We start from the raw sequence: 16648 nt of genomic DNA on the forward strand, positions 1-16648 counted from the left end.
CGACATCTTAAAACGTAAAATGGCACTAATCTTTTCAATGATAAATTATTTACTGTTTCAGATAAACGTGTAATCCTTCTTCCTTTAGTTTTTCGTTAGAATATAGACGCATTTTCCCTGCGTTCGACGAGTATGCACTTTATTATTTGATTTTAAATTAAATTCCACAGTTAACTAGTTAAAAACATTTTTCTGCTGTTTTTGTCTAGTCGCGCCAATAGTTTGTGGGTGACTTTTAACAGCTATTACTTTCCGTATTCAGAGTGTCAGAAATTAAAGGTAAAATCAGAATTTGATTGAACGTTCACCAGGGTAATTGTTTTGTCCTAATTTTACGCAGAATATTTATCAACAAACTACAAGCTTATACAACTTTAGTATTTAATGAATGTTATGTTTTAAACTATTTTAACTATTTTTAATGGAACCATCCTACGTCCGTTGTACTATCATTTTACGAATATTTTGCATAAAAAATAGATATTTGATGGAGTTGAGACGAGAGTTTAGAAACTTAAATGAAATGATATTGTTTACACCGACAGATGGTTTCGTTAACTATAATATATACTGCAGATATTTATACAAATATACGTTGAAAACGAAAGAAAACTTTTTTCAATTAAGACTTTTAACGTACATCGAAAAAACTAATAATCTCAAAATGCTTCCTTACACATTTTTTCATACTAAAAGCTACATGTTCCTATAATAAAAAATCAGAAATGTTTTAAACGCGTAAAGTCCACATTCCGCGTAATTATTAACGTTTCTACGACGCCAGCGGATCTAGACCGGTTCCAATGAACGGGCAAACTGCGTGACTTCCTTTCGACCTCCGTTTTTGCACCCTCGGAGCAGCCGCCGATGCGTCGCGCGCGGAAATCTCGTAACGTTCGTGTCAAAATTTCCATAATTCGTTGTGATAATTAAGCGATCTGCATATTAACGTTCCGCGTCATGTCAGTTTCTCTTTTAAGGGCAAATGGTCCCTGGCACGATTCTGAAGTTCCTCTTCTGTGCCCACAATTTCTCCCCGCGTCCTGTTATTGGATTAGAGCGTTATAACGAGTAATATTCGCGTAACAGCCTCGTGTCTGGCTCCGCTTCACCCTTTTAGGTCGACGCAATGTGTGATTTCGCACACGCGACAGACGACGCGTGACACGGAACGGGAATCTCTCGTTGATATTGGAAAATTCGCGATTGTCTTTTTCTACTTTCCCGCCCTGTCCTGATGGACATCGAAACAATTGCCGAGTACATCGATTGGTATCGAGTGTGCATGAATTTTCCACGGTTTTCGTATTTCGCTATTTATTTATTCCTTTGTAATCGCCGTGACTTCGATTAAAAGCCAGGAAACACGGGAATACGACGAAAAAAGGAACAGTTTTGTTCTCTTTTGTGAAACGGAAATGAGAAAGGTGATTCGCGCAGTTTTTAATATAATCTCGTACGAACTTCGCGCGCAGTAAGCTTTCCCCATCGAATCAGGTAATTTTCGTATGAAATGGTAATTTTCATATTTTAAATGGCAAGAGAAATAAAAGTTTGTGTTTGTAACGATGAAGATTCCGCGTTTCGCGTTGCAAAAGCAAAAGAGACTTTATACGTGTCCTTAATTAAAGTCATAACGCACGGTATAACATTAAAGAAGCCAAAGAGGTTTCTTTGTTATATTTTTTTTTAATATGGAACAAAGAGGATTAATTGCATTTGATGAAATACTGTGACTGCGAAGACAATTTGGACAATAAATAATGATAGCGAATGACGGTAATTAAATTTCGTTCGTTTTACTGAACGAATGAGAATTACGAAGATTCGTTGAAATATTTTATTTAAATGCAATTAACAAATTTCTGACATTTATTAACCAAAGTTTCATTATTCAGAAATTCCTTTCTTCGAGACAAGATACGTTTCTCTGTCAGTTCGAATATGGAAAGCTCTATTGTATATTTTATTTTCAATGGACATACTATCTAATTGTCATTCTGTCGTGGCATGTTCAGTCTATCACTGACAGCTAATAAAACGATGGTCTACCGTTAATCGTCGACCCAACCTATTACGCGTCGAAGTCCAGCGGATCGAATTTACGATACTGTTATATAGTCCTTAACCATTTTTGATTGAAAGGTTTTCATACTGCAATCATCAACGCATTCCAAAAGTTCGCTTCTACTAGCAGCCTTAGTAGCAATAACGTCTTGAGATAACTCACCGTTGACAATTTTACAGAGAATATTCAATAATCTATAGAAATATCCATTAACCCCTTATCCTACGATTCCTTTCACAACGGTGCTTGATAAAACTACTTTACCATTAATAATTTAATAGAAAAGGAAAAGAATTTAATGATTAATCTATGTGTACGTTTATAGTAAAGGTTAAAGATTGTTAACAGAAAAGTAATACTTCACGCATATGATAAATAAATAACATTTAGATTTGTCGAGTTTGGTTAAAAATTTTCATCGCGTATCTGACTCGATACTATAAGAGAAGGGGTTCTTCTATTAATTAATCTTGGCAGAAAGTGTCGCATCAAAATCGTTAATGTGATCGATTAAGATGTTTATTACCTTTCTTACTTTTATAGTAGCATATGGACAAAAATACACCGATAGGAAGTGTTGCAGGTGCAATAAAAATATTATGGTATTATGGGTTAACGAGACGCATTGTTATTAAACAAAAGCCCGGAAGTTGTACACGTCAGCGGACGTCAGCGAGTGACTGCCACGCGATAACAACGATGAGGGTGGCAGAGGAATGTCGTGTGGTCAAGTTCGGGAAGCGGCTTTGCGAACTTTCGCCAATCAGCAGGTGGAATCCCGGACGGAACTCACTGACAATTCAATTACAACTGGGAATTCGTGGTCCCGTCCCTAAGCTGAGAAAGTTTGGCGGTTTGACAGTGGCGCGGGGGAGAAGGGCGGGCCGGTCGGTTCATCGAAGAAGAAGGAGGCGACCCACACTTCTCCAAGTGTTATGCAGATTTCTGTTTGGCCAGTCATTAGATTGCAGGCAGAGGATATTTACAAGCACAACAGCCATTACTACCACTGTCTATTCTCCACGCTTTAACTGCTCGGGAGAATGACCATCGTCGAATCTACGATGCATTTCGTTCTGCGTATTATTTTCAACACCATTTGCCATGTTAGTTCTGCGAGCATTAAGTTCCTCCTAGTCTGACTTGCAACAAAAATATAGTTACATCTATTCCGCTTATTGTGCATTGTTCTGCCGTAATAAACGTAAGCAGTTTTTCGTTTATTGTTCATTTATCATTTATATTCTTATACGCTTTTGTAGATTATATTTTAAGGTTGCTTGAATGTGTGCTTTTATTTTATTTTAGTATTATACATTTTTGCTTTGTTCCGATGTGCTCCCTAATGCTGTTTCGTACTGGTGCCTTTTCTTGGAACACCATTTTTTACCTTTTTCGTTCTTTTTGTTTTTGTGATATTTTATGCTCATTGTTCATGTTAATTATTTCTTTTATGCATCAAAGGACTACGTTAAGTATAGTTTACTTAATGGAATTATATATACTTTGTGGTGAATATATTCTGAGGTATATTTGTATATATTGTATGTTATAAAGTGTTCGAATATTTAATAGACTGCTTACAAGATTTTTATTTTATAAGAAATTTAGATGTTGCTGATTTGATATTGAAACAATCATAGAGTACGTAAAGTTCTTTGTATCATAAGAAATGAAATGTTCATTAAAGTCAGGGAAGATGAATACTCACCAGCATAGTTTGGCTCCCGTGTAAGGAATTGATTGCCGCTAGCGCTTCTTGATGTGACGAAAGTTTCACGAATGCACAGCCTGAAATAAAACAAAAATCGTTTCATCAGTTTTCATTGCATCTAATTTGCCACATGTTATAATATAATGATTAATAAAAGGAAACGAAAAAATATCATTCTTATTCAAAATCTTATATAAAAGTAATTTATGAATATATAAATATAAAATCTGAGGCAAAAATTCCATTAACTACTGAAATTGATTCTAGTTTGCCTTCAATTGAATTGGAAAGAGTTCACTGTAACCCTTTACCTTCCGAAGATATTATATATTAAGATACTTTAAAATTTAACTTAATCCATTTCGAAGTATTATCATATGAATGTATATACCTATGCCCAACGTTACAAATATAGGTATATGATTCAATAAAGAATCAACACAATTCTTAGTCAACTAAAGCATTGAATTTCACATCATACGCGACGGAATCTTTCTAAACTATTGAGCCCATAAATAATGCGGTGTTTGTATACTTCTTATATTGTTAAAAATTAAAATGAACGAAACCTTTTTGAATCTAAAATAAACATTCTCCTCCATTACCTACATATTATCTATCTACACATTATAATTAGGTTTAAAAAGCTTTTGTTTATATTGATCGACCGCATTGCTTATAGTATGACCCAATAGAAAACGTACAAAAGCTTCATTTTTCTTTCCTCATTCGTCTTTTTACGATTGAAAGTTCACGCGACGCATGAACAGATTCCGACGAATGCGAAAACCATTTTAATTCCAAGAGTGGAACCGCGGGAAAAGAATGAAAGTAGTTCCATTTCCGTCATTGTCATGCTGTTGGGATTATCCTCGGCGATGATGGAACGATTAATCGCCTCTGCTCCTCTGCCACGTGCGCGCTTATCGTTATAGTTAGATGGAGACACGAAGACAAAGAACTTGAGGGTGCTTTGAAAAATTGACGCGCCACTGGAGCGCAACGTACACTTAATAAAAGATGTTTACCGCGAACAGAGAAACGCTCAGTAATCCGGCACACCATTCCTCGTTTAGAGCCACAACGGTGCGTATCACGCTCAACGAACGATCTTGAAAAATTCTCTCTATTTACATTTATTCGCGAAACAATTCAAACCGTTTTGTCTCACCGTCTGAAAATAATATCTGTTATGTTCGCTTACTGACTGCCTCGTATAACGCGAAGCTTCGTAATTGTATATTTCCGACCTATCATCGTTAATTGTTGGTTTCAATGAAATAGATCTGTTAACTGTGAAATTCAGTTTGAGGAATCTCTCGTTCTGCGTTCAATATAATAAAAAAATTAAGTGTGTACTCGTCAAACGCAGGAGGAATGCATCTAAAGTGTATTTTTATGAAAAATCAGAGCAAAACGAAGAAGTGCGTGTTATCAGAAAAAGTAAAGAATTCATCGTTGAAGGAATTAGTATCAGTTCAAGCTTTAAGATAACCTGTATACTGGTCAAACGCAGATAACTGATTAATAGCCGTTAAAGATACTTCATAAACACAAATATTGTTCCTTCTATTCTTTTCTTATAGGTTTAATGATGGTCATATAGTGGAATCATTAATGTTATTAATATTATTCATTACGAATAATAAATTTCCTCAAACACAATAACAGCTCTACTTATTACATTCAATAGTTCTTGCTTTGCTTTTAATAGTATTTCCATTCTAATACTATTGTTCGGTTGCAAACGTGAAGAGAATTATAAGTATTTCTTTGTACACAAGCTCAGTTACTTATAATATAGTACAGCAACTTAATGGGGTATGGTAATCATAGATTTAGTACCTTTATCGTTACAAGGGAGGAATATAAATTAATCGGTAAGAAAGAAATACTGAGGTAATCGTCGAGTCCTTGGATTTGAATGGGTGAACGGGTTCAGAAATATAAATGAGTTTCGATAACCATATCCTAGCTCAGATAGGCTGGAGCAGGATTGAAGGGAATTGGGGCGAAAAGAGGGTACTTACCTTCGTACCTGCTGGTGTATGACACGATAAAGTCCTGCCTATCTCTGTTTCAGGAGACTGGAACTTTTTGAAATCTCCTCGTAGTTCCAGACTTCGATATCCTACCCTTCTATTCGGAATCGTTATTTAAATGGCACTGGCCAGTGAGGAAGATAATTTTAAACTAATCGATACTTGTATTTATAAAGCTTCACCGTGTGTTCAATTGTATATCTGTATATATACATTAACAATATTCTTAACACTAGAACTACCGTAACAGTCAAAATGACTGTTTTCGGTTTTCTCGTTCCGCTATTATTGATATCTTCGAAGCATTGAACATTCGAAATGATTTTGAAAATAAATAGTTTCACTTGAGTACTATAATGAATGTCTGAAGAAACCGAAAATAATCTATTGTTACAATTTTTATAGAGATTGCATACCAATCGTATTAAACGCTTGGTAGTTCTAGCGTTAAATACACGACACGAGTTATTCTTTTGTAGCAAAGAAAAGCAGGAACAATTATTAATTACTTGCCATTACTATCATTGCATTACACTATTACCACTTTAGTTACGTTATTAAACATTTTCATTCGACATCGATTGTCTTGCATGCTACAATTGTTTTTAAGTAGTACAGAAGCGTCGGTTATCGGTGACTGTCATAGCGTTTAACGTGTTGAATAACTTTCGCCCAACAACGAACACCTCGATATACTTCATATTATCATTAAATTTCAATTTCCCAAAATGCAGAAACTATTTTAAGTGTTCCGGTAGAGCCTGACGTATTCTATCGAGGAATTTGCCAGAAGAATAGCAAAGAACGTCGAAACTTGTCGGTAAAGCGTAGAAGAGAGCGGGGACCGTAGATTCGTGGACAGGGTTTTCTTGCGATTCAACCCCTGTCGCTCACCGACATCGTAAGAATTTGTCCGAGCTTCCAAAGCGTTCTGGCTCACCCCGCTGTTCTTTCTTGTGCAAGCGAAATCTCTCGAAGACGATGCGCTCCTGAGATTTTTCTCCGCCGCTTCGAACCAGACAGGAGTAAGGTCGCACGGAAATAAAAGCCTCGAATTTCTCCAAAGTTTGCGTCCCTATATATACGAATACGTGTGTTCCCATCTTTCTCGTCTGCACGTGTACATGCATACGTGCGTACGCATATAGGTATATACATATGTATACATATATAAAACATATGGGTGTTTTCAAAATGTTTGCACGACCGACGAGGGTGTGGATCTGCATAAAAAATAAGACGAACATATGCAATAAGATATTTTTTTGTGAAACTTCGTGTCGGGGGTAATTGCTTTCGAGACGTTCACACATTTGTCAACGATTTCATTGTAAATGGGTATATGGAAAAAATAAGACACTTAAAGGATTCACTGCTTTTTATAATCCTAATAATAATGTGTGTAAATATTTTATGTTTATAATATTTTTAGACAACTGATATTAACTGTTAAATGTATTAATAAACTAAATGTTAAATTGAATATAATATAATATAATATACATGATTTTTTCATTTATTCAAAAGTTAATTTCTTAAGTGGAACGTTATAAGCTTTTAAATTATATGAAGAATTGAAGATATAGATCTAATTTCTATTATTATACTTTCTACTATTACAGTATTATAGTAACAATTATATTATATTCAATTTAATGTTTAGTTTAATTTCTTTTACGCTGTTATTTGGTATCAAAGTGTTTACTTTTTTTACGAATTACTCAAGGTAAGGTTATTGCAATTTGTGTAGGTTGTTTAATGATACTCTATTATAATACATTACTATACGGTAGAATAATACAAGCAACGCATGTATTACGAGTGAAATAAAAATGAAAAATGTAGAGAATTAAAGTGCGAAGAAGAATGTTCGAACAGAGTCGAACATTTCACTGAATCTGTTCGAAAGAAGCGTTAATATTGGAAGCGTCTTTCTAAAGGCAAGAAGTTCGAAGATCTATTGCATTTTGGAGAAACTTCGTCAACTTCAACACGAGGAACAGCTTCCGCGTGCGATATTGCAGTTATATTGGGCCATAAAATTTTAGAACTACACGATTACTAACCTTGCCTATACTTTCGGTACAAAAGTTACAACAAAGTAATTTATCACGTTCATACCAGTTCACAATAGAAGCATGTACTATACTTTTCACAAACAAATTCTCTAAACCGACGTCATAATAATATAACGAGAAATTCTCATCAGTTTTACGTATGGAGGGTTAAAAATCTAAGCCCGAAGAGATAAACATACGATCAAACAGAATTCTGTTATAAAATACACCAGGCGTTTACAGTAGCCTATGTATTTACAATAAAAATGTTTTAAAAAATGAGAATAAATATTTACAATTTTTACATACACAATTCTAAAATAGTCATTGTCCATTGTTAAAAAAAATACAGATACTTTCAACAGGATATAGGTCCATTTCATAATTGTTGCATAACGAACACTTGCTTGAAGCAACACGTTCAAGGGCAAATAGATTGAAATAAACCTACGGTATGGCTTCCGAGATTTTCACATTTATTACTTAATTATTATTAATATTACCTACAGATATAAAATGATTATAGTAAAATAATGAAACTATATGCATCTGTGCAAAATATAACTCGCACAGCTCAAAAATACGTTCTTATATACAGAAGTCGCATTGGAAATACTGCGTAACTTTATCACTAAAACCTACCCCTAAATACCAAATATTACCGCCATTCTTTCTTGACCTCGTATAACCTCGAAGACCATAACGCGGCACACAGTCGAATTTGATTTGACGCGTGACGTAAAAAAATATATAGCATTCCATTTAAAGAATTAAAGATCGCCTCGGTCCCTCCCAAAATACGTCAAACATAAAAAGTTTATATCGGTCATAATGTTGGTTATAAAAAGCAGTAAAACTTGTTCCTTTTTCATTTTTTCCATATACTTACCATTTACGAGGGACACGCTGGCAAGTGACTGTGTGAACACCTCGTATAGCGCGCATGTGTGCGCTTGTGCGTGTGTATGTGTACGCGAGTCCTTCTCGCCGGCTCGAAATCTATGTTTGGCCCCTTGAACAACGGCGAACAACAAACACTGGACAAACCGCTCGGCTCTCCGCCACCGACGACGCAGACTATATAGTTTCGTGGATCTTCCCCGTTCCTATTTCGTCTCGAACCCTCCGACTACCACTGCCCTCCTCTTCCTCCCCCTCCTCCTCTTCGTGCTCCTCATCCACCGCCGTTTCAGTATTCTCTCTTTCCTGTTCGCCTCCAACGCTGCCACAGCCGGTTCGATCCAATCGATAACGCCTGCGAGACTTTCCACTCATATATTTGATTGCTCGGCAAACATGCCTAAGTTTATTTTGCGGCCCCTTCTTCACCCCTTCAACCGCCCACGAAGCGTTAACGCGCGCTTCTTGCCGCATGGGCGAATGGTAGGCTTACCAATACGCTGGAAGTCTCCAACCCCGGTGTAGACCGTGTTTTCTCAATTATCCGGTGAAAAAATTATTCGAACGTGTTGTAACAATGCGTAATAGGCAACGATGTACCCTACCTCGAACCACGCGAGTGATTGCGCGAAAGCAGAAAGATCGTACGTATGGAAATATTTTGTAATTAATTATTTGTTATTAGATTGAGGATTGTGCGAGTTTATAGTGCTAACGAACATAAAAAGGATACTGATATAAACAATTGGATTGGAAGCTAATGTAGTGTTTACATTTCTGTGATAACGATTTGCATAAGTACTTAGTTGTACGTTTGATTTATACAGTGTATGTAAAGTTTATAGGAATTTATATTCGCATATAAGTTTACTTACTGTTTATTATCTATTATTTTTGCTTACTATTTGTTTTCTATTAATTTTAAATGATTTCAGATAGGAAAGTATTGTTTAATGTCAAAATTATGGTTAGTACTCATATGTCTCAAGTTATGTTCATATTTTTCTAGATAGCATGGATTTCGTAATTTAAAATTAGATATTATTAGTTTTATTTAACTTTCACTGATAAATTGTTTCAATTTGAAGATGTATTTGTGGTGAAGACTTTTGGTTTAGTGTGATAAAATAATATTCATTGCATATAAGTCGAATTAAAAAACTGTTTTTTACTATCAGTGTCTTGCTTTTAAAGTAAGTGTGCACTTACAATGCACAGAAAATCCCTTCTTGTTCTTTCAAATCGTTGACAATCAAATAAATTTAACGAGCGTAATGCAAATAAAATTGCACGCCAAAGTGTTAATATTTCATGAGTGATTCTTCTTCCTTCTAATTTAATTAAGTGGCAAAATTTGGAATGACACAGAGAATATGAAATAGGCTGATTAATAAACATCCCTTAAAGAAGACGTCATGTTGCTTCGATACGAGTTGGCACGCACCTATGAACACGTTCGGATAGGGGTTGTTGACACGCGTCCGGACGTTTTTGTAACGTTCCTGTGACAATGGGTGGGGTTTTTTATTATTTCGTTAATGGATTCGGGTCAATGGCCAGATGAAAAAAAATTCCCTAACAATCGTGGGAATCGCGTGGCAAAGCACGAGCACATAAAATTTATTATCAAGCGATGTCGCGACAGAAAAGTGTAGTTTATATTACGATCTGACGGGTGTTATTTATTGCTCAGATGAATTTAAAGTAATTCGTTTGTAATGCGAGATTTTGTCATGATAATTTAAGCGTAACAAAGCGACAAGCGATATTAAAAGATTCAGTTAAAGTGGTATTATTAAATATTGTATGCTGCGTAATGGAATATTCAATGTTTCACGTTGACATTTATTTTACGAGCTCTACTTCTTAGAATGATTTACTGTTTTCATAGTGCCATTGTAATTGGACCACGAATTTTTATACAAATAGAAACTTTCATGAAGTGATTTACTGAATGTAACAATTTTTATATAATTGCTTAATTTATCTATTTGCTTTACATGTTTAGGAATATTATAAATGCGTGAAACCAGTCGTTTAATTAAGATATGTCGACTGAACGATATTATTTTAATCTTAATAATGCATCAACGAAAAAAGCAATGGGAATTAATTAACTTTTTATATGCTTAACCATAAAGATAATCATAATAACATCATAATAGCTTAAATTTCAGTACGTACACTCTTTTTCGGATTTGAATTCAATAAGTTATATACCTCACAATTTGTTTGATATTACAAATTTAATTATACCAAATTTATCGAAAGAAATTTTATTAGATACTATTACCGGTATTAAGTAAATTGTGAAATATTACGTTTTTATAAAACAATGTACAGAACTTTTAATTGATTGGAATTATTAATGCAGAAAATAAAACTTTATATTACAGAATGCATAAGGAAGGTGATTCGACTAAGAAAAGCCAAGGAATAAGAAAATAATACGAACAATAAGTAACCAAATCATACGATAAAGCAAATGTTACAAAATACTATATACTTGTAAATTATTGTAAACCATCTTTCATAAGTTGAAAAGCATAAGAAGTAAACAATTTATTATTACGTTCTAATTTCCGATTATTAATTCTAACAATATGAGTTTCCATATGAGTATGCAGTCTAGCGATGCAAATCAACTTTCAATTCTGTTGGAATTTATTTATTACTTACACACTTATAATAACTTTTTCCGTGTTCTATATTTTCCTCGGGTGTTAACATCAAATATCTACATCTCAATGCAACATTTATCTGAAGTTCCAGACCATACCATCCATTTATTCTCGTTTTCGAGAACAATAAAAGTCCCGAACGATTCCATACGTTTTAATACTCGAACTAGAAAACAGCGGAATCGAATTACACGTAAATCGTTTGAACATATGTTCGATAACTGCTGCAGGAGTTACCGGTATGATACGCGGCGTGTGTACTTGCACTGGAAACGGACCAAACGAATCAATTTCATTGATGAAGCTACTGAATTCGAGCGAATGGAATGCGAGCACGCGTAATTGGCGCAACGGCTGGTTTTACAATGTACATAGGGTACAGCTGTATATGCCGAAGTCAAAAAAGAACGAAAAAGAGCACACGCAAGTATACGCACGCAGGTTTATTCAACGCGCGAGAAAATGGAGAAATAAAGAGAGGCAGTGAGATAAACGAAAGCTGATATGGGAATGAGGAGTGAGATTAACAAGTTTGACAATGGTATATACTAACTACTTATACCTACATCCGTTTTTATTATATATTTTTTAATGAGAAATTAAATGACACGGATTTGCTTCATGGGTACCAGAAATGACGAAGAAAGCATTATATAATAAAAAAAGCTATTTTATTATAAGTTCCTTGTATTTGTATATTTGCATTAGTCTGAAAATCAATCGGTTTAGTTGCTGAAGTAATGTTTTGGAATAGTATATTATTACATTGAAATACAATGAAGAAGTCTATTATAAAAGAAATCAATTTCAAATCAGCTACAGTCTTTTTACAATAGTTCATTTGCATGAACGTTCCCAGTCGATTAGTAAACAGGAAATTACACTAAGGATCATAAAAATGTCCAAGTCAGTGATAAGAATGTCAAACTTAATGCATTCCTTTATAGTCTTTTAGTGGAAAGGTAATAACTTTCGCTTAACATTAGCAGTTAATTTCAGTTTGAATAATTCAATGGAAAAACTTGTAGAATATACACGAAGAAAGAATATTTACAGGTCATAAATTTACAGAGGATGATTTTTCCAATTTTGACAAATTCGAAAGGCTTTTTCTATAATTTGGTATTTATTTGTAGCCTGGGTTAGGTATATCTACCGTAACAGAATTACTTGAAAAAATAGTAGCTTTTATTATAAATTCGTTATATATATGTAAATATCAAGGAATTTTCTTAAAAACATTTAAACTTTAGAGCAACTTAATTAACGATTTGAACAAAATAAAACTATATTCGAAAATAGCAATATCTCCTTAGCAATTAGTGTTACAGTTCCGAATTGTTTAATTTCGCATAGTTGCATCACATTCTGATATAGTTATGCTTAACTTCGCTGAATTGATTCTGAGTTCACGGACGAGTAGCCTAAATTATGAAAATTCGGCCAATATAATTTATTACAATTAACTTTTATCGTCAAATAATGTTTAAGTATATATTTGAACCAAACCATTGAACATGTTACTTCATATTTCAGATCATTTGTACTGCACAATGATGCAATGTTTAATAATTTAAATAGTTGTTTAACGCGTCTTTTTCTTAATTTTACTTAGCTTTGAGTTTCGGACGAAGAAATGCAGATACGAATGTAAACGCGCGGAGAAGAAGGAAAAGAAAAGGCAGGTAAAAATATACGGGAGCCAATTAAAAATTCGCTATAAGAAATTTACTGGATCGCCAACAGAAGGAGAACGACAGGGGGAAAAAAGAAACAGGACGACTTGTAATTTCAATGTGAAATAAAGAAAATTGCTGCCTCTGCTGTGCAAAGTGGAGAAAGATGGACAAGACTCGAGAAATCGTCTCCCCCATTTTTTCGTGGAAATAAAATCTTCTTTGTACCTCAGAACTCGTGAAGCGTAACATTCTCAGGAATAATAAGTTTTTTTTTTTTAAAGAATCCCGCAACAGAACTGTCCCTTTTCAAGCATATTCTTGTGCTCCAAGTAATTCATCATAAAATCATAAAATAAAATTATTATAGAAAAGTAATACCCATAATCCCCATAATCAATATACAAACATTCTTCTTCTTTATTACCATAAAATAACAGTATTACCATTTTCGACAAACATACTTAGAAGACACAATGTAAACGTGATAAACGCAAGGTATCAAAATAAGGCTATCAGAATAAATTGTAAGGAAAATTTAAATTCAAACTGTCATGCACTTTTCACATTAAGCAATGTTAAAGATATAATTCACAGAACTGATATTAACTCTGTGACCTACAATATCGCGACAGACTTGTGACGAAAATTTGAAACCGAATTTGACAAAACAAAGCATTATTTAACTTTTCAAAATTTAAATTAAGTAATAATTTTCCCTTATCAATCATTAACCTTTGGAGTAAACGTAGGTATAGAGTAATCATCAAAATTTACTCTTCACCTAATAAATTATTAATTATAGAGTAATCGTATCGGTCATAGTTAAGAAATAAGTTGTAAAACAAGGGGCTCGAAGTCTGCAAAATCGGAATGCACCAAAAGCTGTAACAGTATTATCTTTTATTCGTTCCCTGTCGAGTACAGCGTCCGATAGCGGTTCGATACAGAGAATTTCTGATATATTTTGAGAAGGAAACAAATAAGGCGACGGTGTAAAACGCAGGGAAACGTGTATAGTACGGGGCGAGGCAGCAAGTGTAATGTGGAGACACGAAATGCCATTATAGTGCGGACACGACCGAATCCCAGAGGGATATAGGGGTGAGGACGGCGAAAAAGAAGAAAGAAGACAAAGAGGCATACACGTGCGGGTACGAACGGGACGTGACAACACCCGGAAAACGGCATTGCCACATTGCTATTACGAGAAGATAAATTTCCAACCGGAACGTCTCCCCTACATTCGAAAAATATCGCGACGTCTCTTATTTTCGGTGGGGCCTGCTTTAACCACATTCTACTTATCAAACCACTCCATTCCTTTTCCCGTTGGAAAACTACCTTTATCAAATTGAATTATAATTTACCGTTATAATTTTCGACTTGGCATACAGTCGTAAAGTCAAATACGAGTTTAAGAACGGCTATCGCAACTTCGATCATAATTTATACTTGTGAGTAATACGGTGCCCAGCAACTGGTGGTGTTTTATGTGTATAAAAGAGTCGAAAATAAGAATTATAGTTTCTCACTTGTGGCGCCTCTTTAAAGAAAATCAGGATTTATACGTGGGATAGAGAATTTAGAATTTAGTTAATTGCTGGTGGAACTTAATCAAACTCGACTTTTTAAAAAATGTGGTCTCGAGTAAAATAGCTCCATTTTATATTTTTTATTGTTGTTAGAGGATTAATATTTTCGTGGAATAGTAAACGGATGTTTAATTCCGTTGGTAATGAAGATCGAGCAATTACCCACTCCACAAACAAAAAACGTCCGTGCGTGTTCACAGACAATCTATAAATAATGAAGATTACATTTTAAGTTAAAAGTAGCTTCGTTTACCTCAATTTTCAGACATAAAAGAAGTACACAAAAACCGTACCATTTGTGGGATAATTCAGTACAATCATTGAACGGTGTTTTACTTATTTATTATAAATTTAATGCATTTGTATTAGCAGTAAACCTTTTAAATGGAAGGAAGCTTTTGATGTGAACGAACTGTTTGAAGCTTGGACATTTTTTATGTATCTGTACAGTATTGCGTCGAGGAGAAAGATAAGATGGTAGCGTGAAAGTATGGCTGGGCATCCCTTTACGGTCGTTTTGTAATTGACGGGGGCCTATGCCCGTTGGGAGTGGCTCTTCCAGCAGATTCATCTAGATTACAGTGCAAAACTACTCTCCGCTTGGCGTATTTACCCGGCATTAAATTACACAGACGGTCGCGCGCGTCGGCGAGGGTCGAGCGTCGTTTGGCGTTTTACCGGCTTACATTCATTACATTCAATACTGATCGCGTCTACTCTGCACGTTTTATTTATATAGTATGATGCATTATTGCATCGGCAACACTATGAAAATATCACAGTTCTAGTCGTTCAACGAATTACGCAAAGAAATGTTACGTGACATTTGAATAACAGAAATATTCGATCATTTGTGATAATCGGTGTGTAAGACAGGATTTTGTTGACGGAAGAATGGGATGGCACGAACTTGGTTTGAATATTACTTCCTTGAATTTGATGTTACTCGCTTGGAGGTTACAAGAAGAATGCTCTGAGGAGGACTGTTTAGCCAGAGGATTCCTTCTTGTCAGCGTAGCTTTCACTCTATTTATTGCGCCTGAGACTCGTGTACACTTTCCCTTAAGAGGGCACCGATTGACGAAAGGAGACATCGATCGTCCGCCGAGAAAAACTTCATTTCAGTAATAAGTGAGTAAGTTAGATAGTAATAAGTGCGTTAATAATAAGATTTATAATTAGGAACGGAGGTCGATGGAACTGAATGTCCATCCACTTCCCAGGGTCCCCTCGCAGCAACCTCCACGTGGTGGGCCTGGAAACTAGCAGCATCGCCGACAGAGTAGTTTCTATCGAGGATGGTGCTAGGCCAATGGCTGCGAATTGTGTAAAATATGCCGAGTAGTTCTTTAGCTTCATTCTCTGACTTCGCCTGTTTCCATTTTCTCCGGTTCACTTGACCATGCTTGCAAGTGCATCGGGCCGTGTCACGCCAGTCAGTTCTGCAGTTCACGTATCTCGGTGTTGGACTCGCGAGTAAGTTCATGACGGTCACACCGTGAGCCGGGTGGTGCTCGCGCCGACTCACGGCTGCTGCTCTTCCTAGGATCCTACTTCTCCGTAATCCGCCCCTAGTCCTGGGGTTCTACCCCAGGGCCGGGCGTTGGGAAGTTCACGGGCGCCTAGGAAAAGTACGTGCTCGTCCGCTGAACCGAAAGAGGACGACACCGTAACTCGGGACTGTGGTCTGACTGGTCTGATCGCGGTTTGCTCGCGTCACCCTCCTTTTTGAATCAGGGACTTCTTCTCTGATTTTCCCAGTTGTGGAATCAAGAACTTCTTTCTTGATTCGCTCCCTTTGTTTCTTAGCCCGATAATTGCTCGGCATATCTGCGACCAGTGCGTAGTGTTATAAGGCGGAACTATGTTAGAATTGAGATTGTATCCCTCCATTTTGCGCTTGCTGAATCAGTGA

At 35.6% G+C, this 16648-nt stretch overlaps 1 protein-coding gene across 15 annotated transcripts in view; it reads right to left on the reverse strand.

Annotated features, from left to right (window-relative positions):
* bru3 (CUGBP Elav-like family member bruno 3) overlaps window positions 1–16648 on the reverse strand; it is a 975444-nt gene that overhangs the window by 63929 nt on the left and 894867 nt on the right. For all 15 annotated transcript variants that reach the window (XM_031982254.2, XM_031982259.2, XM_031982256.2 and 12 more), the window contains one exon: window positions 3780–3859. In XM_031982254.2, coding sequence (XP_031838114.1) covers window positions 3780–3859 — 80 coding nt within the window. The remainder of the gene's footprint in view (window positions 1–3779; window positions 3860–16648) is intronic.

The sequence above is a fragment of the Nomia melanderi genome, chromosome 3 (assembly GCF_051020985.1).
Source record: "Nomia melanderi isolate GNS246 chromosome 3, iyNomMela1, whole genome shotgun sequence".
Taxonomy (NCBI): Eukaryota; Metazoa; Arthropoda; class Insecta; order Hymenoptera; family Halictidae; genus Nomia; species Nomia melanderi.